Source organism: Microtus ochrogaster, chromosome 7 (genome assembly GCF_000317375.1).
Source record: "Microtus ochrogaster isolate Prairie Vole_2 chromosome 7, MicOch1.0, whole genome shotgun sequence".
In the NCBI taxonomy this organism is placed as follows: domain Eukaryota; kingdom Metazoa; phylum Chordata; class Mammalia; order Rodentia; family Cricetidae; genus Microtus; species Microtus ochrogaster.
The window spans coordinates 65,745,311-65,770,962 of NC_022014.1; the positions used below are offsets into that span (position 1 = coordinate 65,745,311).

The 25,652-nt window shown below is 44.6% G+C and overlaps 1 protein-coding gene across 1 annotated transcript in view; it reads right to left on the reverse strand.

The window, feature by feature from the left end:
• Ankfn1 (ankyrin repeat and fibronectin type III domain containing 1) overlaps positions 1-20,377 on the reverse strand; it is a 155,625-nt gene extending 135,248 nt beyond the window's left edge. Inside the window, exons 1-3 of the mRNA XM_026780905.1 lie at positions 20,249-20,377; positions 8,790-8,991; positions 5,622-5,832 (exon numbers count right to left, since the gene is read on the reverse strand). Coding sequence (XP_026636706.1) covers positions 5,622-5,832; positions 8,790-8,975 — 397 coding nt within the window. The 5' untranslated portion in view covers positions 8,976-8,991; positions 20,249-20,377. The remainder of the gene's footprint in view (positions 1-5,621; positions 5,833-8,789; positions 8,992-20,248) is intronic.
• Positions 20,378-25,652: the final 5,275 nt, after the last annotated feature.

Here is a 25,652-nt window from a genome sequence, read left to right on the forward strand (position 1 = left end):
CGCTGATGATTCAGTAACCCTGCCTCCATGACTGTTGGGATGTGATTAGTAGAGATATGGTAAGTTAGATAGAGAGCTTGGCTGGGGATTTTATATACAAGGATAGCAAGGCTTCCTCAGATAGCAGCTGCTCCATGGAGTGTGAGTCTTAGCTATTGGAAAGCCATCAATGCCCAGAGCAAAAGTCCTATGGTTCCTGCGCTTAGGGTGGTCCCCAGTGGCAGTCCTTCCGGGCTCTCGCCTGTATCCTAGGCTCTTTCAGGCGGCGGGGAAACATGTGCCATGTCCCTTCAGCAACAGCCAACGTTTTCCTCAGTAGGAGCGAATGTTACAGCAGCTCCCCTGAGAATAACTGAGTTTCGCTTTCCATAGCTTCAGTTACTCACAGCCAACTGTGGGCCAAACATAGTCAATGAAAATTCCCCAAAGCAAACATTTCCTAAGGCTTCAATGGCACTCTGTTCTGGGTAGCACGGTCAAATCTAGCACTGTCCTCCTCCGTACCACCTGGAATGTGGGCCATCTCTTTTCCCATGGTACCCGCCCGTTAGTCATCAAAATCATCATCTCCAAGAATCAGAGTGACTTTCATGACATTGCAGTCCTTGGGTTCAAAAATAATATTTATTTTACTTAAATAGTGTTCCCCAAAGTGTGAGAGTAATAATATTAACTTGTTACATTTTATTACTAGTGTCATCATTGATCTCTCACTGTATATGTACAGGGGAAACATTGTATGTGATTATACATAGAGTTAAATAGAGTGATAGCCACACATACGTAAGCGACGCTAGCCATAGCTTTTAGCATCCACTGGGGTCTTGAAACACATGGTAATAGAACTCTTCTACTTTGTGCCACTTGCTGAAAAGTGGGAGGAACAGAAAATAATTGCTGAATAGATAGTGGATTCATCTCCTGATTAGGCCAGGGACTCTGAAATTTTGACTGGCAGCCTCTGGGACATGCCCTGGGCTTGGGGAAAAATACATGGTTGCGTGTCAGTCCATGCTCATGCTCATGCTCATAACAAACACCCTCCTAGCTCTGCAACTCAGGGTCCACGGCTTTAGAAATAAATAAATACCGAAGGCAACCAAGTTGTAATTCCTGATAAGAAATAGGGCAAATTATACAAGTCTTTCTTCTGAATCATGTTGGGCTCCTTGGTTGGCAAAGCTAAAAGAGCATGGGGCTAGTTTTGAGCAGAAAAGGACCCAGGGGGAGAGGAAGAAGGAAATGAGCTCTATTGGAGGCTGTGCAGTCTGCTGTAAAGTAGTGGGCAGTCACTAGAGAAGCAGATGCAGAGCGAGGGAGGGGAAGAGTCCAGCATCTACTGTGTGATGGTGAGGGACCGTGAAAGTTACACCTGGGTTCAGATCCTGGCTCTCCCCCATTAGCTTGGTCACGCTAGGAAAATGGTTTGACTTTCCCCCTTTCTAGTTTCTTCACAGAAACAAATGAGAAAAATACTTCCTACCTGACAAGTGAGTTGTGAGGATCAAGTGAGGTGATGTTGAGAAGCGCATGATTTTATTCTCTGTGAGTGCATGTGTTTGAATAAGTGCCTGTTCGTGTGTGTGTGAGGGTGTATGTGGGTGAAGTTAGTGTGTAGTTGGTGCATGTGTGTGCGGGGGGGGGGGCAGAGGTCAACGTTGGGTTTCATTAAGTGTTTTGTACCTTATGTTTTGAGAAATTATGTTTCATTGACCTGGAGCTCATCACGTAAGTCTAGCCTGGTTGCTGGCGAACCCCAGGGACCTGTCTGTCTGCACCTCCTCCTAGTGCTGAGGCTACATGGCTGCAGTGTTGTTCCTGGCCTCGTTTTGTGGGTTCTTGGAATTAAATTCAGGCCTCCATACATTTTACTGAATGTGCTGTCCCTTCAGCCAGCAACAACATTTTTGTATATGCAAAGCATTCGAAGAATTTTAAGACATTGTTGGGATTTTTCTCCTCTTAAGTCATGCCTTTTCAGCTTGGGAGTAGTTTGGAGCAGGTGTTTGCCTCGGGTTATGTAGACAGCAGGCTGCCGCTTTTCTCCTGGGATAGCTCGTGCTCCTGGACAGAAGCAATCCTGTTTCTTTTGTACTTGATTTAGAAAGTGAATTTAAAATTTCTGCAAACACTGTGTTCTTCTATCCTGCCTTTATCCAACACAAATGGCTCCCTAGTGCTCAGAACAGAACAAAGAGTTGACAGGATTTCAGCAAATAGCTCGGAAGGAAAGATACAGGAGCTGCTGGCCACAGCCCTCCATGTTGGTTATTCAGAAAGACAGTAAGCTGGTATAGAAGGATCTTCAGGATTAGCATCCAATGGACATGGGCATGGGTCACTGATATCTGTTTGTGAACTGTGATTTTAGGCCAATGTGCTGATTAGTTTGATGTCAACTCGATACGGGTTAGAGTCATTTGGGAAGAGGGAACCTCAACTGAGAAATGTTCCCACCAGACTGGCCTGTGAGCAAGACTGTGGAATATTTTCCCGACTGATGGTTGATTTGGGAGGACCCAGCTCACTGTGGGTGGTACCAGGCCTGGGCTCATGGTCCTGGCTGCTATATGTAAGAAAGCAGGCCAAGTAAGCCATGAGGAGCAAGCCAGGAGGTAGCACTCCTCCATGGCTTTTGCTCCAGTTCCTGCCTCTAGCTTCCTGCTCAAGAAACTCAAGGTTTCTGCCTCAACAATGGACTAAGAAGTGGAACTGTAAGTTGAAACAAACTCTTTCTTCCCCAAGTTGCTTTTGGCCATGGCTTTTTATCACAGCAGTAGAAAACTAAATAAGACAATCACTTGCCTTTTCATAATCATAAATAAGCCATCTTGAAAACTGAATTAACAACATGCAAAAAGATTGTTAAAACTCAGAAGTATAGCATGCAGGAGCCTCATGGATACTCAGCCAATATTTCTTTGTTGTTTTGCATATGCTTGAGTCTGTAGATGCCACTTTGATTTCTTGGGTGGTCAAGGTAATTTAAGTGTCCTGTTCCCTAGGGCCTGAGACCTAGCCATTTTAACTTATTGTTCCTCTGTTTGCAACATTGTGATAACAATATGGTCATCACCCCAGTAGAAGCAAGAAAACTCCAGAATCCTGAGCATATTTGGTTTTGGTTTACCAGATAGTTAGTACTTGAGTACTGACTCTTAAGGCTCAGGTTACCTTGAACTTGCTTTCTTGCCAAGGATGACCTTGCACTTCTGATCCCTGCAGCCTCACCTCCCCAGTGCTGGGATGACAGGCATATACTACCACACTCAGTTTATCTAGTGGGTGCTGAGGATTGAAGCCAGGTCTTCGCACATGCTACATAGGTCCTCTGCTAACTGAACCATAGCCCCAGCCCAGTACATGAACACTTCTATGGAGGCTTAACTATAAACACAAGGGCTTGGGCACATTGGGAGTCTTACAGGTCACAGAGGAAACGCATGCTCTGCAAAGGCTCAGGTGAGGAGGACTAATGTTTCGTCCCGTTCAGGGAGGGCACAAGGAGTGGTAACATCTGCATGAATAGTCTCCTTGTTCTTACAGAATGGGGCTCAGTCCGCACACTGTGTCCAAACCCTCTAATTCTTTCTCCACCCCCTCCTTTCTGAATCTTGAGGACAGACATTATTGCAAATGAATCAGAAGGTAGTAGAGATCTCTCTCAGCGTATTCTTCCATTTTTTTTAAACTTTCCATCTGAATATTCAAATTTTGCTAAGAAGGAGCTGCCCCTCCTCTGACCAGGCAGAAGAGCCCCTACCCCCCAACTATTTCTCATGATCTTTGCCCCGGGCTTGGGAAGCTTAGATTTTCCAAAGGTAGTGTTCTGATCCGAGTGTCTGTTTCTGTCCCTAGTCTTTGGGTGGCAGTGATTTATGAAATCTGGCAGCTGAGATGTAACTTCTAATCATGTACGAGTTTCCTCTGATCTTTCAGTCTTCTGGGGCCACCACTTTGGAAATACGTCAGTCAGTGTGAGTGGAACAGCAGTTGGGCGAATCTCTAGAGAGGAGAGAAAATGGTGGCGCTGAGCCACTGCCGTCGTTGGATCAGAGAGTTTGGACCAAGGGGGTTGTGAACTCTGACTTCAGGGTGCAGTGAGGACTGAAGGTGTCAGTATCTATAAAGTACTCAGAATGGCACCTGACTAATCATATTACATATGATTCCATTGTATGAAAAGTCTGGAAGAGGCACATAGGTGAAAACAGCAACAACACAAAATGACTATTGATTTCTCCTAGGGTGGGGGTGGTGAGGAGATCAAAGAGTAAGAAGTGAAGAGTGTTGGATTTTTATAGGGGCATAAAAAATTACTTAAATGATTATGGTGATGGTTTTCTGGTTCTGCATTACTAAAGAACATCACTTTTTTTAATGAGTGAGTTTTGTGGTGCGTGAATTCTCTGTTTTTTCTATTTTTTCTCTTTCAATCTGTCAATAACCTATCATCTCTATCACCTATCTCTATTATTCATCAATCATATATCATGACTATTATCTCTTATCTGTCAATCATCTATCCTGTCTGTCTGTCTTTACCTATCTACTGTCTATCTATGCTATCTGTCTATCAACTGTCTTCTATCTGTCTCTGGTCACCATTACTGTCATGCTAGTCCATTAACTGGCACCTGTTCCATGGACCATGCATTGAAGTGGTCCCTTGACCGGTTGACCCAACTCTACAACTGCTTCTCCTCTGTTCATCTGTCACAGAGCATCGTAGTGACCCTCCAAAGTAAAACAGACTATGGAATCCAAGCCCATGCCATTGCCTCCCTATTACACTCACTCTTAGGAGGAAAACATCTTCACCTGACTACCAGGACCTGTGCCATTCGACCCTGGTGGCTTCAATCACAGTCCCCACTTTCATTTGCTCTATTCCAACATTTAAGCTTCCTTTCAGACCATCTCAAGACTTCTGCTTACTGTTAATTCTTCCTAGATTAGACCCCACACCTAATGGTTAGTGGCTTTATATCATCGGGGACTTAGTTATTCCGTGCCATATCAGCAAAAGTTCTCTTGCCCAACCCTATTTAAAATTGACCCATCCTTTGTCAACCACTTGCTACCCATTTTTAATAGCATTTACCACTATTTGAATTTATGTTGTAGTTTACCAATTCATTTGCTCATGGGAAGTCTCTTCCACTAGGGTGCAAGTTCTCTGTGAGACCAAGGAGTTTATCTAGTTTGTCACTGCTTTCCTAGACTGGGACAGTCTTCACTCAGTGTTTGTGAGTGTTGTAAGTGTCTGAGTGAAGTCCCCGCATTGACTGTGGATGTAGAGACACAAACCCTTGCTTATCCATTTCCTACAAATGCTTCCTAAATCTGTATCCTATCATTTGAAGATGTCATATGCCAGAAAGCCTGAATTAAACTTTTAGGAAAAGCCATTTGGAGAGGCTTTCTTTCAGTAACATCTATTGTGTTTTCACGAGCGAGCAATCAAGTGCTTAGACTGATAACCACTAGTTGATCTGTGCACGAAAGTCTTTGGAAGCATGGAAAGAATTTTAGGATCAACCATTCCTGTGTGGTTATTTTGGTGACATAGAGCAAAGGTCTGATGGATGACATGGGCCGTTGTGGTTAGGTTTACTTACAGTGCGGACTTTCTCGGGCCCCTGCCCGCAGAAGAATCCTAGCAATGGGTACGTTGTTGGTCATGATGGCAATGTCCAGGGGTGTCAGTCCCTCGCTGTTTGGTGTGTTCAGATCTAATTCTTCCGGTGTGTATTGGTAGAGGAGGAGCTGTACGGCGTCTAGGTCCTGCTGCTCCACAGCCTCAAACATAGCTTCATTGCCCTGGAAATTCTGGAGAAGAAGAAATGCAGGTTGGTACAATGTACAGCCAATATCTCAGAACTTTAGAGATTGTCCTAGGGGGTCACTGGAACACTTACAAGTGGGTGATTACAGAGCTATCCTTTATCATGTGATCCTCAAAGTCAGTGCTCTGTTGGCCTGTCCCTCCATGTTTCCTAATAGGTGTTGAGCAGACACATTTAGATGGATGGGATGACACAGTACTCTGCTGTGTGACCCCGTCTAGGGCAGTGAGAAAAATCAACTCCCTGCAGCCAGTCCGCTGCTGAAGGGATACTGTTTGCTAGGCTATTAAAAGATGTTCTTAAGTGCTGGATTAAGTTCGTACTCCTTCGTTTTCTGTGGCACCTCTCCGGGCCTTTAATGGCTTTAATATGTGATTTAAAATAAAACGTTATTGTATTTCATTTTACCTTTGGGGTAACGTTCTGCAGAATGCAGCCGCGTGAATGCTGGCATCGATAGTGTGGGGACGAGTGGTTTTAATTATGACTACTCTGTATAGGTAGCACATGTTCTGTATTTCTCTCGACTCCTTCCTTCCTTCTCCACCCTCAGGTGTTATTGCCGGTCCTCTTGACTGCTAGTCTAGGGGTCACCAGCCCAGATGCTACCCTGTCGCTACCCCCTCCCATAGCTGATGCCCATAACCTCCAGTCTACTTTATTTAAGGTTAATTATTACCATCGGTCTCACTGAGCTAAGAAATGCTCAGATGATTATTTGACAAGACCTCTGGATGTGTTGTTGAGGATGTGCTCCAGTTTGATCTCAGTCATTGATGGATACATAATGTGGAAGCGTTACTGAGAGGCAGTGAAAAGGAAAAGGGACCACACGTTGGAGGACTTAGGTCACTGGGGGCATGCCACCGGGCATTTGTCTTGCCTAGGTCTCTTCCTGTACACCTCTTCTTTCTACTTCCTTCCAGGAAGGACTGAAGAAGAACTTCCATACATTCCTATCCTGAAGCTCTGCCAAGTGCATGAGGACTTTAATCCATAACCCTGGATAAACCCTTACTCCTTTAGGCTGGCAGGAGTTTTGTCACAGGCACAATAAAACTTACTAATACCCTGGCCACTATGATCCCACAGTTTCTTAGCCCAGACCCTCCAACCATTACACATGTAGCACTTTTGAGCTGAAGGGAGAGGTTGAAGTGGTTTTCCCAGGAGGGCTACAGTGCTAAGCGGATAATTGTTTAAGAGGGCCAGCAGTTGAATATTTATAAAATGCAAATCATCTCTAGAAAACAAATAGCATAGATAATATACCTCTTTGGGGGAAGGTTTCATATGTAGGACTTTTCACAAAGACTGTGACAGGAGAGATAAAGGCATAGCCTATCTCTGTGTTGTCTAAGGATTGCTTTGATTTTAGAGATAGTGGGACTCTGTTGGCCTTGACCCAGTGCTGGGAACTGATTAATTTGTAGAAGGTCTTTGGTGATCAAATGTATAGGCAGGAAGATTTTATTTTTAGTCTCCTCAAAAACTGATTTTCCCTCTCCAAGGCTTGCCAGTCAGTTTAGGCTGAGCGCAGACCCCAGCATAGGAACCTGGGGACAATAGCAGGCGATTATGCAAATGCTTGTTTTGACAATAGGGACCCAGAGGAGAAGGCTATTTCTGTATGCTGCTCTCCTGCAGGAAGACACTGTACTGAATAGAGAAGTGGCTGTTCTGCAGTCTGCCAAACTGAAGGGCATCTGATGCTTAGGTCTTAACCTAACCCCAGCTAAGCCCTCCCGGAAGCTGGATGTGAAATAGGAAACCGTATTAAAAAACAAATGAATTCAAAACCAAAACCTTGCCCTATCTCCAGTGTGCATTTGCTTATGATTATTAGTGTCTCTAGTTTCTTGCCCACCATATTTACTATCTCTTAGTATTTAGATAAGTAAATATCTAAGTTATTTCCTCCTTCGAACTCTAACTTTGCTTCTATTTGGGAAGGTCAGGACTTACTTCTGCCTTAATCTCAAATAGAGTTCTTACCTCCCCGCAGAAGTGCTCTCATTGATCATGTGAATATGTGGCTGCTGTTTGACCCACAGCCAGTGCCAAAGACTACCGAGAACATCTGTAATATACTCTGTAATATACGCTGGCTATAGCCTAATTGCCATGACAGCTATACAGGCCACACAGTTTAGCAACAGGAAGATGTTCATTTTTCCTGATGGACTGATACACTTTTAGTTATCAACTAATGGGAGATCACACCCGATTGTCTTTCCCGCTTTGACTGCCTGGGGACTCAAAGGTGAATTTAATGCTATATTTCATGGAGTATGTTTGCCTAAAGTTTTGGCATATATGTTTGTTTACCCATCTATTTTCTTTTGCTGGCTTTTCCTGTCTTCTTTCCATTATGTAATAAATAGAATTCTATTCCTGGATTCTATTTTGAATGCCTTTGAAATGTATGTGAAATAATTTATATAATATATATATATATATAATATATACATATGAATGTATATCAGAAACCTATAAATGATTTTAATTCTATTATTTAAATGAGCACTGGTACTTCCAGGAAGTATATTTAATCTGAAACATTTGGTATTTGCCAAACTGTGTGTGTGTGTGTGTGTGTGTGTGTGTGTGTGTGTGTGTGTGTGTGTGTGTGTTGCTGGGGGCCTGAGGATTGAACCCAGGACCTTGTACATCCTAGGAAAGCAATCTATCCCCAAGTCCACACCTCTATCCCCTCAAGCTGCTTATTTTGGAGATTTCTTCACTTGATCTTGTAGTGAAGAATAATTAGGGAAAGAAATTAAGAAAAAGAGGGGGGGATGTCTTCCATTCATCTAAACTTAATGTGACATCATAATATGTATATATAGTTCCTGTCTTGATGGACTTAGGTGTAAAACGGAAGCATTCATTAAATTGTTGAACGATGAATTGACATGGGAATAGGAAGAGTTCCATTACCACTGAGGTCTTTCTGAGACTCAGCCGATCCGTTCTGGTTTTAAAATAGGCCTCATCAAAGGATGAGTGGCTGCCCTTCAGCTTCTCGGAGAGGTTCCTGTACAGGCGCTTGGCAGCATTGGGAGATGACGGAGCGCTGTGTTTCTTTGACTGAGAAAGATGTAAACTCTGCATTTGTTGGGTCATTTTCGAGCGGCAGTTCCTAAGCAGAGGAAAACAGCATGCATGATGATTACACACAATGCAATTACACACAACAAAGAATTCTATCACCTCCAGGAACCATCTGGAAATCTCAGATCCAAATGTGATATTCTGGCTGGGAAGGCCCGCAGAGATCACTAACCTCAGCTTCTTCTTGCTGTGGAGGAGAAAAATGAAAATCCAGGGGAAGGAAGCTGCTTCTCTAGGGCCCCAGAGCTGACTGGTGGCAGGAATGAAATGGCAGTCCCATTTATTATATGAAATATCTGTTTACACAGGAACACTTAAAAACCGTGGACTCTTACTCAGCTAGGAAAGTATCTCAGTGCTGTATCTAGGGGATATGTGTAATCTTGGGTATATATAATCGAGACTATTTTTTTTAACTTCCCTCCTTCTAGATGCTGACCTCTATTGAATGGATAAGTGCGGCAGGAAGTGGTGGTGCACGCCCTTAAGCCCAGGAGGCAGGAGGCAGGAGGCAGGAGGCAGGAGGCAGGAGGCAGGAGGCAGGAGGCAGGAGGCAGAGGCAGGTGGATCTCTGAGTTTGAGACTAGGCTATAGAGTAAGTACCATGACAGTCCGGGCTGTTATACAGAGAAACCCTGTCTCTAAAAACCAAACCAAACCAAACCAGACCAGACCAAACAAAATTTACGGATTCTTTATCTTTGACTCAATAGCAATTACATGGTTTTCTTTAACACTTCTTTCCACAAAGTTCCAGATTCTAGGCTATCATGTGGGGATTGCTCTAACCTCTTTATTTCTGCCTTCTGTCTCTAGACTTTTCCTTCAGCATTGACACCCCAGTTCAAGCCATCTGTCTTGCCTGCACCATCCTCCTTCCCCAAATTAACTCTACATTCTTTTGTAGCTCCCACAAGACCCAGGAGTCCTGTAAATAAATTCTTGTCGTTTGATCGAGTTCCATCTACTTGCCCTCTAACTGATGACACCTACCCGCACGGCCCCCTTTGTCTTTGCGTATCTCCCATCTGTCCCCTTCTGTCAAAGGAGGTTGACTTTCTCTGCCTCTCTGACTTCCTCCCCGTGCTCCCCAGCTGTCCCTCTCCTGCAGGCGATCCATCCCCGTGCTTTCCCTCTTCCAGCTTTCATCTATCTTTGTTTTCTTTTTCCCTCATGCTTTAAATTTGCTCAGATGAGAGAGAATTAGAAAGGCAATTTTTCTGTTGTCTGTCCGTATAAACATGAATATCTCCACCAACTCACCATGCTCTTGGCATTTCACTCTTATGGAAAGGGGCAAGCGTTGGAACTGGATAGACTCACGTTTGACTCCTGATATTGCTATTTACAGCGTATGTGGCTTTTGGGTACCTTATTTAAATTCTATAATCTTATTTATCATATGCAAATAGACGATATAATATCTGATTAAGAGTTATGAAGATTAAATTGATGAAGAAATGGCCCTTGTCATCTCTTTTGGTTTACTCTAACCTGGCAATAAATAGCAGCAAGTATGAAGTTATCCCAAGTCTTTATGCAAAACTGGACACCAGGATACAGCATCATCATTCACCTTTCTTACAGGCTTTAAACATGGACTAATTTTATGTACTTTGTTTTTTTTTTTATTTTAATAGAAAAATGCAACTATAGCTATTTAATTTTGGATTTTCATAGTAACTTATGCTAAAGTAGAAATGGAAGGTAGGACGTTCAGCTCTTAGAAGGGAAGGTAGAATAAAGATTAAAAGCACTGAAAAATTTGGCAAAACAGGATTGCTTATTTAAGATGGACAGCTAAATTCAGTGCACGTATCAAGCTTTGTTCTCATTTCTTTTGCCCCAATCTCCTCTTTCCTAGCTTCTGGTAGCCTTGAGAATCAACACTCATTAAAACAGAAGAGCATGTAGAGCGCCAGCCACTGGAGAGGGCCCAGAAGGTTGGTGCTCCTCTCTTATTCCATTTCTACCCCCTTAGAAGTATTATTTGATCTTCCGACTAGTTTCCTAGGAGAGCCTCTTGGAATGTTTGTCATTTTTGCTTGACTGCAGCCCCCCAAGAGCAATCAGCCTCTTCCTCTAGAGTATTTGTTTTTGTGGTGCTTGTTTAGCAGACATCAGCGTTTTCAAACAAGTCTTTTAAATTGCTCTGAACTTCGGGAATGAGATGGTTTGGAAGTGAAGGGCCTTGAAAAGCTCTGATATAATATTGAGTCTAGCAGATCATGTTCATGCCTAGGAATGGGAGGCTCTGTGCTAGAAGGAAACGAAGGCGAAGGTTGAGTTGCCACTACCTAGTGGAATGTTGGTCGCGTGCCCTAACATACCCAGAGCCCCTTCACGGGATGGAGGCTCACTAATTCTAGGCATCTAAAGATACCTCTGTTCAGCCATTGTCACTTGGTGAGTCAAGCAGGAATGTCAGTGGCTGTTTAGTTCAGAAATACCGCTATCACAGACTGAAGGTCTAAAACGTCACCAAATAACAACAAACGCTGGGGAGAAGGGAAAATCTGGTTTTCCTAGTTGTTATATTGTTATCAAAACACCTGCCTTTCAACAGAAAATTGTGAGACAGAACTCAGATCACAGCCAAGAAAATAAACAGGTCAATCAAAATTGCCCTCGAGGCAGGCAAATGTTGCCATCATTGTACAATACCTTCAACTGTCGTGTGTTTGAAGAGCTAAGGGAAATCAGGTCTAAGGAGTCAACAAAGTGAGATCTCACTAAGGAAGAACATTAATAAAGAGACAGACTGTGAACTAGTTCTGCAATTGGAAAGTCTAACAAACGAAATAAAAACTCACTGGAGTGGCCAACGGCATAATTGTCTGGACAGAAACAGAAACAATGTTTCAAAAGAAATCAACTCAGCTTAAGGAGAAGAGGCACTACATGGTCACCTTGATCAATGCTAGAAAACGGGCAGATTTAATAATATGCGGAAACAAATGGGGACTGAAGAGAACTTGCAGGACTATAAGGGAATTTCTTCAACCTGAGAGAATGAATAAAAACTAGGTTAAATTTTGCTTTTGAAATGTCCGCACAGGAGCATGTTTTGGACATGTGTTCCCCAGTCAGTGGCACTGTTTTAAAAGGCTGTGGGGCCTAGCCGGTGGAAGTGTGAAGGTTATGTCAAGTCTGTCCTGTCTCTCTGTTGTGAGGCCTGCTGTGAGGAAGAAACTTGGGCCACACACTCCTGTTACCATGGACTTTCCCATAGTGACAGACTGAGGCCCTCAGGACCTATGAGCCTCCAATTCTGCTTCTCAGTTCAGTCAGGTCCTGTGGTCAGAGTAATTAATACAAAACTAGGTTCAACACCACACTTAGTGACCAAATGCAGGCCCGATCAAAATACCAGCTGAAGGGCAATTTCGCCACACTTTTAGAGAGAAGCAAGGATTCTAAAGAGGCCAAAGCAATCCCGACAAAGGAAAATTGGAGGGCTTCTATACCCTGGTCTTACATTCACTATAACACCACAGAGGTGAAGGCATGCAGGGTCAGTTTTAGAACAGCCACGTAGATAACGACAATAGAGTAAGGAGGGCATGAATAAAGTAGAACTGAGGCCCCACAAATGATCTGAACACACAGGGTTAATTGCTTTTAGAAAAGGCACTGTAGTAATTAGTTGGGAACCCAGTCTCTTACCAGGGCTGTAATCCCAAAAGAACCATCTGTAAGAACCGAAAGGAACTCCGACCCCTACTTCACACCATGTACAAAAGCTATCTGGAAATAAATCATAGATCTTTTTATTGTAGGCGCCTCTGTGTGGGGTTGGTGTGTATGTGTGTTTACATGTGTGTGGGTTCATATGTGTTTGTGCAGGCCTGAGGCTGATTGCAGAGTTTTCCTCTATCGCTATTGGGTAGAGCAGGAATTCCTACTTGAAACCAGAACTTGAGATTCTGGCTAGTCTAGTTAACCAGTTGGCTCCAGGGATTTCCCCATTACCGCTTTCCCTGTGCTGGAACTACAGGTGGGTCACCAAGCTCACCTCATATTCACATGGATTCTTGGCATCTAAACTTTGTTCCTTATGCTTCTAGAGCAAGGGCTGTACCAGCTGATCCAGCTTCCCAGCCCCTGATAAACCAGAGATCCCAATGTAGGTGCTAAGGCCATACGTATTCTAGATGAAAACCCAGATGATTTTGTGAATTTGGACAGAATAATGTTTCTTAGAGGAGACACTAAAAGTGGAAGTCACAAAATGATCCACAAGTTGGGCTCATTGAAAACTGCCGTTGTAAGATTTTAGTGCTACAGTGTCATCTTTCTCCATTCTGGAGACCTCTGGAAGAGAAGTGAGTACTCATAGACCCTAGGTGTCTAACAAGAGTGAAGATCTTACAATGAGAGCAGCAGAGAGGAGCCTCCTCAGACTCCCTAGCTACCTGCCTCCCGCCCCCTGGTCTGCTACTACTTTACACATCTGTGGCTCTTCCACCTAACACCCTTCCTAAGGTGGCGGTGCTCACCATGCTTGCTCTTTGTTGCGTCGGTCCTGATTCATGGATACTGTCTAGAACTGAGAAAATTAGACCAATGAGAAATGAGACAGGCACTCCTCAGCAGATAGATAGTTCATCTCTCTTTCCTTTCACCAACTGCCCTGGGGACTTCCTGTGGGCCGTGGTGTGCTGGTTGGAAGGAGGGCAGCCCCCCACTAGGCTCTTGTGTTTGAATAAGGGTGTTTTTCTTGCATATATGCACCACGTGCATGCCTGATGCCCATAGAGACCAGAAGAGGGCATCAGAAACCCTGAAACTGAAATTACAGCCAGTATGAGCTACCAAGTGGGTGCTGGGAATGGAACATGAGCTCTCTAAAAGAGCAAGCCTGTGCTCTTAACCTCGGAGCAATCTTTCTAAGTCCCCAAATGAGGTTTCTTCCCATGAAGCTCTGAGTATGTTAAGCACAATCCCAGCTCTATTTATTTATTTTTTTCATTTCTGGTATGTTTCCCTTTTGCCTTTGGCTTTGATGACATGAACTTTTTATCTCCTGATACACAATGGAACAATTGTGACCAAGCTGTGATTTTACAGACTGAAGAAAAATGTGGCAATCACCCTGTAGAGATGCAAGTACCACCACGTCATCTTCATTATAAGCTTGAGCTTAGTCAAAAGACTGAGACACAGTTATTTATCTTTACTTTATAAACAAGGAAACTGAGTCCCAGAGAGGTTAGGTAATGTATCCAGGAACTTACAACCAGGGAACAGAGTAGCGAGATGTGAACTCCAACTCTAAAACCCCATGCTTCCAACAATTCTGCTCTTGTTATTATTGCTAAGGTGACTTAGTCTAGCTGCCTGGCAGCTTTTCCATGCTTGACCTCAATTCCAAAGTCACGATTTCTCGTCCTAGTTATAAATCCACGTTTCACCGGAGCTTGGCTGTGGAAAGTTTCCAGTGTCCTTGTACTTTTGAAGCAGTCTGAGCCATTTGGATGACAAGGCGTCTCAAGGCACAGCACATCAGAAAGTGGAGCTCTCATCATTCCTGACAGCTGGGTGGACAGATACACTCAGCAATGGGAACATATTTGACTCAGGAAATGGTGTTCTTTAGGCTGTGATGTGAACTGGGGACCTTCCGACTTCAACCTGCCTGTCACCAGACGAAGAGAAAGTTTGACCCCATCCATTCTCCACCCGCTGCTAACATGACAGGTGTGTCTTTGATTGCTAAGGGGTGGCCTACTCTATTACAGCATTGACATGTAACAGTGGAAGCTGCCTTTCTAGTTTCTGTGCCCTTTGAAATTATGTGTGTGTGTGTGTGTGTGTGTGTGTGTGTGTGTGTATTTGAAATGTCAGCTGTGACTCAGGAGGAACACTGATTTTTAAAGTTTTTGACAAATATTTTTAAAATTAAACTTGTGTGTGTGTGTGTGCACATGCACACGTGCGTGTCTACATGCAGTGTACACATGCGCATGCCACAGCATACATGTGGAAGTCAGAAGAAAACTTTTGGAAGTTGGTTCTCACCTTCCACTATGTGGGACCTGGGGGTATAATTCAGATAGTCATGACTGGTGGCAGGTCCCCTCACCCACTGACCCATCTTGTTGTTCCTGACCTAACGGTAATCTAGGTATCCTGTGTGTGACCCTGGGACCTCGTAAGAAAGTAGATACGATCTCTCACAGTTAGGAATATCAGCCTTCCTGGGATTGCAGGAGCCCAGTTTCTAAGACTTTCAGGGCAAACAAAGGAAAAGTCCTACACAAGTTAAAGTAGTCATTTTAGGTGTTCCTGGAGTCCTCACAGGTTAGAAGGAAAGACAGTGAGACAAAACACACAGCTGGGAAATATCGTGGTGTGTGAACTCAATGGAAGTTTCCACGAGTTGGGCATATTTAGAATCACTCAAGTCCATCCATGCTGCTATAACAAATGAACCGGCTGGGTAACTTATGAACAACAGGAACTTATTTCCCACAGTTCTAGAGGCTGGGGAAGCAAGCCAAGATCAAGATGCCTGCAGATTCAGGGTCCCTGTTCCTTGGTTCATAGACACAGCCTTCTTTCTGTGTCCTTGCAGTGGCAGGGTCTAGCCAGCTTTCTTGGGTCTCTTTGAGAAACACTAATGCCAGCTAGGAGAGCTCTGCCTTCCTGGTCTTCTTATTGCCTTGGTAGTTTGAAAGACAATGGTCCCCATAGGGAATGGCACTATTAGGAGGTGTGGCTTTGTTGGGGTAGGTATAGCCTTGTTGGAGGAACTGTGCCACTGGGAGGGTAGGCTTTGAGGTTGTCTGTGCTCAAGCTACCAACCAGTGTGGAAGACAGACCCCTGCTGCCTGTGGATGTAGAGCTCTGAGCTCCTTCTCCATCACCTGCCTGCCTGTACACTGTCATGTCCTGCCATAATAATGGACTAAACATTTGAAAGTGTAAGTTAGTACCAATGAAATGTCTTCCTTTTTTAAGAGTTGCCACAGTCATGGCATCTTTTCAGAGCAATAGAAACCCTAACTAAGACAACTGTTAGCTGGATGGTTAGGATCTCACTGTCTGAATTTTAAAGGGACATAAGCATTTAGTCCATTGCTGTACTTTCACAATACAAACTTATAGAGTCTCTTAGTAGCCATTTGAAGGCAGAACTGTTATCCTTGTTTAGTAGCAATACACTGAGGCTCTGTTAAGGGCAGATCTACAATTCAAATGCAAGCAATGTGGATCTGTATCTGAGCTCTTCACCTCTAAACGTGTCCCTGAAAAAGCCCGAGACAGAGAAATATCACAGCAAGCCGAATGGCGAAAGAGAGTGACAGGAAGTGACCCTGGGAAAAGAGAGGGTCAGACGAAGTGACTCATGAAAATGATTTTGAATGGTGAATGAGAAATAATTAGCAAGAACAGTAATGGTTATCCAGGTCTATGAGCCCAGGTTAGGATGTAAAGACAGGAAAGGATGTAGAAATGGGCTGGTAGAACATTCTGGAAGCGAGGAATGGAAAGCCTCTGGGCTCTGTCATATGCAATGGTGCATTCCATCAGATATACTGTACATGGACCTTAGGAAAGAGGCCTGGATAGGCAGCAGGGCCAAGACATGCAGGGTCTTGCACACATGATAAGGAACAAATACATTAAGCTACATACAGCAGGGAGTACCAGAAACCCTTATGTGATAGATGTATCAATTACCCCGATCATGCACACAGGAATTTCACACTGTATTCAATACACACGTACAATTAGTAAAAGCACACATTCTTAGAAAGTTGAGATTTGCATTTTCGGAGAATTTGATAGTGGTCAGAGGGTTAATTGAAAAGGAAGAAGTGTGAGAATGTTACGAACAGACAACCAAATATGAATGTCTTGAAAAAAATCCTAGAGCTGGTGGCTGTAGGGATCACCAACTGCTTTCTGGTTGAATTTTTAAAGCAACTACCCAGGAAGAATGCATGCCTGGGGCTGTAAATCTGTTCAAAAGCCCATAGCCATGGAGGTCCCAAAACATAGCAGGCAACCTGTTAATGCTCCTTTGCTATGCAGACATGGTATCAAACTGCCTTCTAAATAGTTGTGTATTCACATGGATGAGTCTAGCTCTCAGACTTGGTCAGAAAACCTCCTGCTTGATGTGGGTGGTGATTAATCTAGAGACTCCTAATTGACGGAAGTGCTGAGAATGAGTGGCTGTGACGTTCTCAGCCCTACCCAGGACATTTGCTTTCTCCAAGGCCCAGGCTGCATCACAGATGAGTAGCGCTATAAGATCCAGGGGACTGGAAGGAGGGGTAGCAAAAGCGTTCTTCTGTACATGACCTGCTGTTGAGCTTAGGGACTCACAGTAGCAGTGGCTGCCCACCCTAGGTGGTTCATCAACATCCCATCATGAAGACAGGAGAGGTTTCTAAGCCCTCACCTTTCCCCGAGGATTCATATTGGTTAATGCTTGTTTGGGGGGAGTGGAGTCATACTCCTCAGTGGTGTAGACACAGGTAAGTTGCTGTTGCTCAATTAAATACAACTTTCGCCCATGCACACCCAGGCAACCCTAATTAAATTTAGGGGGCCACAGACAAACACGTGAAAATAATGAGGAATAAATACATGCACGCACGCACGCACACGTACACACAAGAAATCTAAGAGAAAACACAGTGGGCTATTTCGTGATGAGTCCTTTATTGTGGCAAGATATATTTGCCACAATGGCATAAAATTGACGTCAGCCATTTCTGCGACATGAAGTGGCTTTGCAGGGTCGCACAGCCCTCTCTACCATCCGACTTTAGAATGCTCTGATAAACACAGTGTGTCCCTATTAAACATTAATCCCCCACCTATGCCAAAAATGTGAGTTCCACAGAGTGGATGGTATTCTGGTCTTCCCCGTTTGACTCTTAAATCTCTATAAAGAATCTAGATCAGCAGTTCTCAATCTGTGGGTCGTGACCCCTTTGGGGGTTGCATATCAGATATTTACATCACGATTCAGAACAGTAGCAAAATGACAGTTGTGAAGTAGCAACAAAATTACGTCATGGTTGGGGACTCACCATAACGTGAGGAACTGTATACAAGGGTTGCAGCATTAGGAAGGTGGAGGACCACTGTTCTAGATGGTATTGTCAGGTATTCCATAGAAAAAGAAGGCAAGACCATGATTGAAAGATTGCCTGCTCTTCTCATCAAGAGTGGGGCAACTAGAAAGGCGCTTCACGGAGGTTGGACTGAGGTAAATAGGAAGCAGAATAATTGCTAGCACAATCGTCTGTCACCTGGGTGTCCTTGAGGTTAAAACGATACACGAGAAGGGATCAATGGCTCATGAGTTACTCCTTCTGAGAATGTAAAAGACAGAAATACCCAGAAATATCAAATCTCCAGGAAATAACTTCACATATCTTAATACGAGAGGTGAGGCAGTTTATGGAGGGGGGGGCAAAATAGCTTTCTAGAACTCCTCACATTATGGTATATGTATCACTGCTAACTCTGGGTACCCAAACAACTGGAAGTTGCTCTGAGTTCTATGCATGGTTCGATCCACACCTGCCCTCCGTCATTACAACACCTGCATATTTCCTTTAAAACACTTTAGACTTCAGATTTTGGAAATTATGTGTACAGAACACCAGTTGCTGCTAATTGAAAAAAATAGTTTTTGAAGATAAGCTCTATTTATTTGTATTCTTCAAATGTAACTTTTCGGCTCTCTGCTCTTACACCAAACACATGCTTCTTATCAGACTCTCTCTATCCCTCGGGGGGAAAGGACACAGAGCCCTTAGTCCTCCTGCGCACGCTCTGTGGGTCGCCGATGGTTGAAGTGTACGGACAAGGGCACTGTGGACAGAGCTGAAAGCAGAGTCTCATGGCTGTGCTGCTATGAAACAGCCGGGAATGGCGGAGATATGGAGAGCCAGGGATCCCAAGGGAACTGCCTAAAGTGTTTGATCTAGTAAACGCATTCTACTCTCTTGCCATCTTACCAGCTGTCTAACCAGTAGGCAATTCTGTCTTCTTCAATCTCCAGTGATATCATCTGTGACACAGGGACAGTCAACACGGGAGAATGACTTTTTTTCCGTGATGGAGTGGCTTGGGGATCTTTTCAATGAGGAGGAACCTCACCCATCTCTCAGACCTCCCGACTCCAGTTTGTATTTGGAGAATCCTGCTGCTTACTGTTCTAACGTCATCCATCTTTGTCAGCACCCGAGGCCACAGCTTCAGCTGAGTGGCCAGTGATCTACAGCAGAGGGAGCGCACCGAAGGCATTAAACTCCCCATGTATGACATTTATACGGACTCTGAACTCACTCACCAGAGATGGATTGAGGCTGCCATAAAGCCTTGGGGTGTCCAAGCTAACAAGACTGAGGAAACCAGCTAAGAGACAGTAGGGAAAGCGATGGCTTTCTCTATTCCCTTTCCCCTCTGCAGAAGTCTACTTATAGCTTACTTAGGAAACAGAGAAGGCAAGTGAATACCAGCGTTTTCAGAAGCCAGCAGGGTAGGGAACTACTTGTGGCCACAGACATACCAACATCCGGCATAGACAACAGGGCGCTTACAATGCCGCACTTCGAATCCTCCCTACCTACAGGATAGCAGTGAATACGGAGGCCACAGGGGGTCACGCAAGACCTCGAATGTCCACCCTGCTACTCTGGCAGAGATCTTCACTATCACAGTCTTCATGTGACTGATGGACAGGCTGACCCACGATGGAGAGATCTCTGCGCTCACACTCTGCATGCCTACCTACCCTGCAAACCTGCGCAAAGGTAACAGCGTGCCTGAGTTTGGATCATCAGTATGATAGGGCTCACCTTTACCTGATCCAACAGGTATTTTCTAAGGTATCCAGGAGCCTGAGCGAAAAATGCTTTCTACCACCAGACAGGCATTTATTCTTTTCTAATAGTTAATGGCAATCAGTTATGCAAGCAATTCATGTGACTAAGCTGGCTGCAAAGAAACTGCCCAGTTGTCAGACATGGGCCGCCCCCACCTTCATCCTTGCTGCTCCACACGGCAGTGTATGTACCACAGCAGACCACTGTGTGCACGCTTGGTTGTATTCCCCATGGACCACCTGCAGCAAACTTTGGAAGATGCAGATATTTAAAAATATGTATATATGTGTATATATATATATATTTAAAATTCAAACATATTCTAAATATATCACTTAAACCACTCTAACACAAACACATCTAAAAAATCACCCACGACTAAGAAAGCCCCACATTTATACACCGAGAAAGACAATACATTTGACTTACCAGCTTAAGCTGTTCGAGGCAGCAGAGGAACAAGTTGCTGGGAAGGGTCCGGTGCTTTCATTCAATAAATCACATTGGCTCTGCTTTCTCCTGTAGCTCAGCTTCTGCGCAAAGCAAGCAAACCTCCTTCCTATTCTGTGCAAAGAATAAAATGCGAACAGGATCACTCCAGGCAAGAGCCGAAGTCCATGATCACTAAGCTGCTCCTAATGCAAAATAAAAGCGTGAATGATGCATGGGGAGAGGAGGACGAGGGAAACAGCTTGGCTTAGAATCGAGGTACATTCTCGGGACTGCAGCGGGGGAAGGCTGGCTTTCTGAAGCCTGTGTGTGTGTGTGTGTGTGTGTGTGTGTGTGTGTGTTAGTAAAAGGGTGTCATGACTTCAGTGTGTGTTTAGCCTATTGTATCTGCAGGGATCACTCAGCACACAATACTGAATCAGAACCAACTGTCACTCAAGGGTCCACAAAGGGACCGTAAAGCAGCCAGTTAGTTCTGCACCACATTAGTGGAGTGGGAGAATTATCACCTGTGACTCGAGAGCCCCTTCAAGTGACAGCTGCCTGAATCCAGAAGCACACAGGTGGCAGCTACATCCCCTCCCTCCTCTAGATCTTTAGTAGGCATGATGGGGGGCCCTTACAAATCCCGGGGCTGCTCAGCCTAGGCAGGGGTTTTCAGGAGTGAGAAAGCAGTCCGCAAACAGCGGGTTGAGGACCCCATGAGGCTTAGCCTCACGAAGAAGATTCCAATGCTGTTTCTGTGCCAGCCACATATGGGTATACCTGGCTCTCTCCCCAGTGCTGCACTTCACAAGACTAACGCAACACACAAAACAGATTTCCTCGAAAGCCATACAAGAAGGCTTCACTTATGTCTCCCTCTGAAACAATGACCTTTGTACATGTCGGCTGTGCTAGGGAGGATTTGTCACTGATGAGTACATATATAAAACATTCCCCTGTGCACGTGCGAGCACACACACACACACACACACACACACACACACACACACACACACAGAGCCCTAACCTAGCAACAGCATTAAGGATCTCTGTAAAGCTCTATTCAGATACCCTGTCTGCCAGATGAATGCTTAGCTGCTATAAAGACTTCAGATATAATTTTGAACTCTTTGATTAGACGCTGTATCTGCTCTGTCATTTATGCCTGGAGACAAACCGACCTCGGAATCTTGAGTGTGAGTCTGCAGGGAATCGGGAGATCGTCTCTTCATAAGCAGGGAGGGAAATTGTTCACTGGGGGCTGGTCACGTCCTGAGATAATGGGCAGAGCATCTTGTGTTCATGAACATTCGCCCCCTTTCTGGAGACATCCTGGCACCCGCCGGCTCACTCTGACAAGTGGCAGGTGGCTGCTCCGGAGGTAGGGAGCTGGCGTTTGAGGTAAGAAAATTACCCAGAAGGGGCTGGGGAGGTAGCTCCATTGGTGGGAGGCTTGCCTAACAGGCAGCTCCGTCTCCAGCACCCCATCGGCTGGACATGGTAGTACACGCCTGTAATCCCAGCACTTGGGAGGTGAAGACAAGAGGATCAGAAGTTCAAGTTTGTGTACGGAGTTAGAAGCCATCCTGGGACACACAAGGTGCTGTCTAGAAGGGCAAAAGTGATGCAGAAAACCCAACAACCTGGCTGCCCGAAGGAAGAGCTCAGCATGGTTTTATACAGTTGTCTTACTTTTCTATTCTTTTTTTTAAAATTAAAAATGATTTACTTATTCTTATTTTATGTACCTTGGTACTTTGTTGGCCTGTATATTTGTGTGTGGGTGTCAGATCCCCTGGAACTGGAATTATAGACAGTTGTGAGCTGCCATGTCGGTGCTAGGAACTGAACCCAGTCCTATGGAAAAGCAGCCAGTGTTCTTAACCACTGAGTCAGATGGCACACTGGAGGCAGAGGCAGGTGGGTCTCTTAGTCCAAAGCCAGACTGGTCTATAGAATGAGTTCCAGGAGAGCCAGGACTATACAAGGAAACCAAGCTTTAAGGAAGGAAAAAAGAAAGAAAGAAAAGAAAAAGAAAAAGTGAACTTATAGAGAATTTAGAGCTCTCTCTCTCTCCAAAACTTTTGCCTTATTAAAAAAGGTTTAGTTGATGAGGTAGAGGTGGAGGTGTGTGTGTGTGCGCACATTGCATGCGTGCGTGCATGTGTCCATTGCACTCTAGTGCATGCAGACAACTTTCAGGAACTGATTCTCTTGTTCCAGCATAGGAGTCCTGAGGACTGAACTCAGATGTTCAGACTTGGGGACAGACCTTCAGCTTGGAGGCTGAGCTACCTTGCAGGTCTTCCCCTCCCTTTTTCTCCTAAGCTGTCTCTATCAATGGAGCCTTGTTATAAATAATTTAATTTGGGAATATGCCTGTCCACGTGGATCAGAAGGCTGTTTATTTTCCATCTGGGATTAAGAGACAACTATTTTCCATGTGGGATTAAGAGACATTCAGTTTGTTCTTTTGCAGCTTAAGCCCAGTGACTCCCAGGCAAAAAGGTTTACCAGGACACCTAGAGAACCTTTGACCCAGACTTTAATGCAGATTTACTTTTATTCCATTTGTTAGGCAAAGTTATGTGACTCTGAGTAAGTCTATCAAGATCAGAGACTTCTGGGGGCAGGGGTGGGGGGTGGGATTGGAGTGTGGGTCCAAAGTTCCACCTCAGTGCAACTCTGAGGGGATAACACCTTGTGTCAGAGTAACACAACATCTGGGAACAGTAGCTTGTTGAACATCCTAATCTAAAACCCAAAGTCCAAAATGCTCTTATACCTGCAACTTTATGCAACACCAACAAGTGGAGAAGCCCATACCAAGAAACCATGTTTCATGACCAAAATTATTAACAATAATAATTATTATATATTATCATATAATATATTGTTATATAAAAACACCTTTAGGTTACAAGGGTAAGGTATATGAGAAACAAATGAACTTGTATTTAGACTTGGTTTGGAATCTTAAGATGCTTCATTCTATGTATAGGACTGTTTTAAAAGCCCAAATCTGCCAGATATTCAGTCCTAAGCATTTGGAGTAAAGGACACATAATCTATGCTCAGTGTGGGCTCAAATGGTCCAAGTCCTTGGCAAAGTTAGCTCAGGACTCCTCTGCCCACCCACTAATCTATTCTTCAGCAGCTGTTTGTCATGTCCTTAGCAAGTTAAATAGATTGCGTCACACACTTGCCTGTTACCCACAGGTGTGAGCTCCTGGCACACCCTGGGAAAAGAATTCCTTTTCCGGGCTTGCTTAGCTCCCTAATTTCTCCATGCTCCCTACTTGCTCTCAGCCACAGTCATCTTGAATATGTTTTGGTTCCTTGGATATTCCGGATGTTCTCTTAACACCAGGCCTTTGCACACCATGTTCTGGCTAGAGGGTGAGTCCCTTTTTACTGGTTAACTCCTCGATAGCCTTGAAGTTCTAGCTTAGACTTCATCTCTTAGTGGTGTTTTCTGGGGCTTTGGGCTCATAAATCCTTGCTTTGAGATCTGAGGTGAAGCACCCAGGACTCTCCCATCACCCTTTGGGGCACTCGCTCAGTTTCACTCATCTCCATTGCACGGTAGAGCTTGGGTGACTTAAGGTGTCTTGTTCAATGGTGGATTCCAGTGTCTAGAAAACGTTCTGGAAATACATAGTGTTTTCTCAAAGTGCTTAGCATGGGCATGTTGGGTAAATGGATGGGTAACTGAGAATGGGTAGCTTGAAGGCCAGTGGGAGGTGGCCTTAGGATTTGAAGCTCTTGAAGTTCTCTTGGTATGTCCTGTCTGCGTTTTCACCGAGTGCGTGCACGGAAGACTCGCCTGGCCTCCTCTGACTAATCCTTTTCGGTGAATTGCAGCCCATCCTGATCACACCCTCATCTGTCTCCCTCTCCCTAGCACTTTCACAGCATGTTCTTGCTGTTTTGTTCTCCAGATGTTTCCTGGGGTTTGTGTCATGTCTACAAGCCGGTATTCTCCATAACTCCTAGCATAAGCCTGCAATTAGCTGACGCTTGATTCACTGAACAGCAGGCCCTCAAATGGGGAGTTTCGCGATCACTCTTGCCGGAAGATGACTCGGGTGTGTGGGGGATGGACGGCTTAGATGGGCCAGACTGATGGGGGAGTTTACTAATGACTACAGCGCAGACTGGGGATTTCAAAGCAGATTTCTGTGCTTTCCTGTCTCCCTCCCTCCTGGGCTAACACCAGTGCCCTCACTGGGAACACTGAGAATGTTCCTTCCACTGGCAGAACGTCCCTCCACCCAGATCCACCCCCACAGCCATCTTCCCTGCTTAGGTTGTCATCATGCCTCACTGATTCTATTAAAAAGTTCTTTGAAGAAAGGGGGTTTTCTTTTTTTTTTTTCTGTCTCTTCCAGTCCTAGCAGTTCTTGGCCTAATGCCTTGCAGATAATAACTGCTCAGTGAACTCTAAGAAAGAGAGACATTAGTGAAGCTGTGTGCTTGGAAGGGCATGAAGGAGAGTGGGCTAACTTTTCAGAGACGAAAGAGACGTGCTCAGTGACAGAGATGCAACTGACAATCGTACAAGCGGGGACGGAGAAGTACCCTTCAGAGGACCTGAGCCCTGTACACAGAGAGCGCCTGGCCACTTCCTTCTGGAACGTGGAGGGAGGAGCTAAAGAAGGTTGTACTGCAATTGGTTGTGGAGGAAAAACGGCTCCTGCAGGTTGTCAAGAAACAAGGGGAGGAGGTCAAGGCATGGAGCCCTTGGGCTGTGGGAGAGATGAGTAGTCCCTGGGACTGGGCTGAAGTAAAGTCTCAGGTGCGCTCATTAGGACTGGTCTCACAACGCAGACCTGAGTAGCCCGAGGAAGGCTTGATGCTGTGTTGAGTCTGGACTTCCTATTGGTAGTGACAAGGATACCTGCAAAACATTGGTGCAGCTGAGCAAGAGCTCTCTGACCTAGACAGGGAAGATAATCAAGGAGAGTAGTGAGAACTCAGAAGTAGGGAGATGCTGATGCTCAGGGCTCAAGACAAGCAAATGAAGAGATGGGAGCGGGATGCACTTTGGAGGCAGAAATGGTTTTGTTGACAGAAAGAAGCCAAAGGTGGTTTTCAAAGTTTTAATCTACGTAGGTTCATTTCTGGGATATGCATTCAGTTCAATGGGTTTATGGATCTGTTCTTATGCCACCATCATACTGTTTTGGTTACTATGGCTCTGTAGCACGCTTTGAGATTTAAAATTGTGATGCCCTCCAGGTTTTCTACCTGTGTCTTAGGGGTTTCCTATGCTTCTATATATATTTTTTGGATTTTTTTTCCCTCTAGTTCTTTGGTAATGGCATTGGGATTTGATGAAACTTGCCTTGAATCTGTGGATCCGTGAATGGAGTGTGTGTGTGTGTGTGTGTGTGTG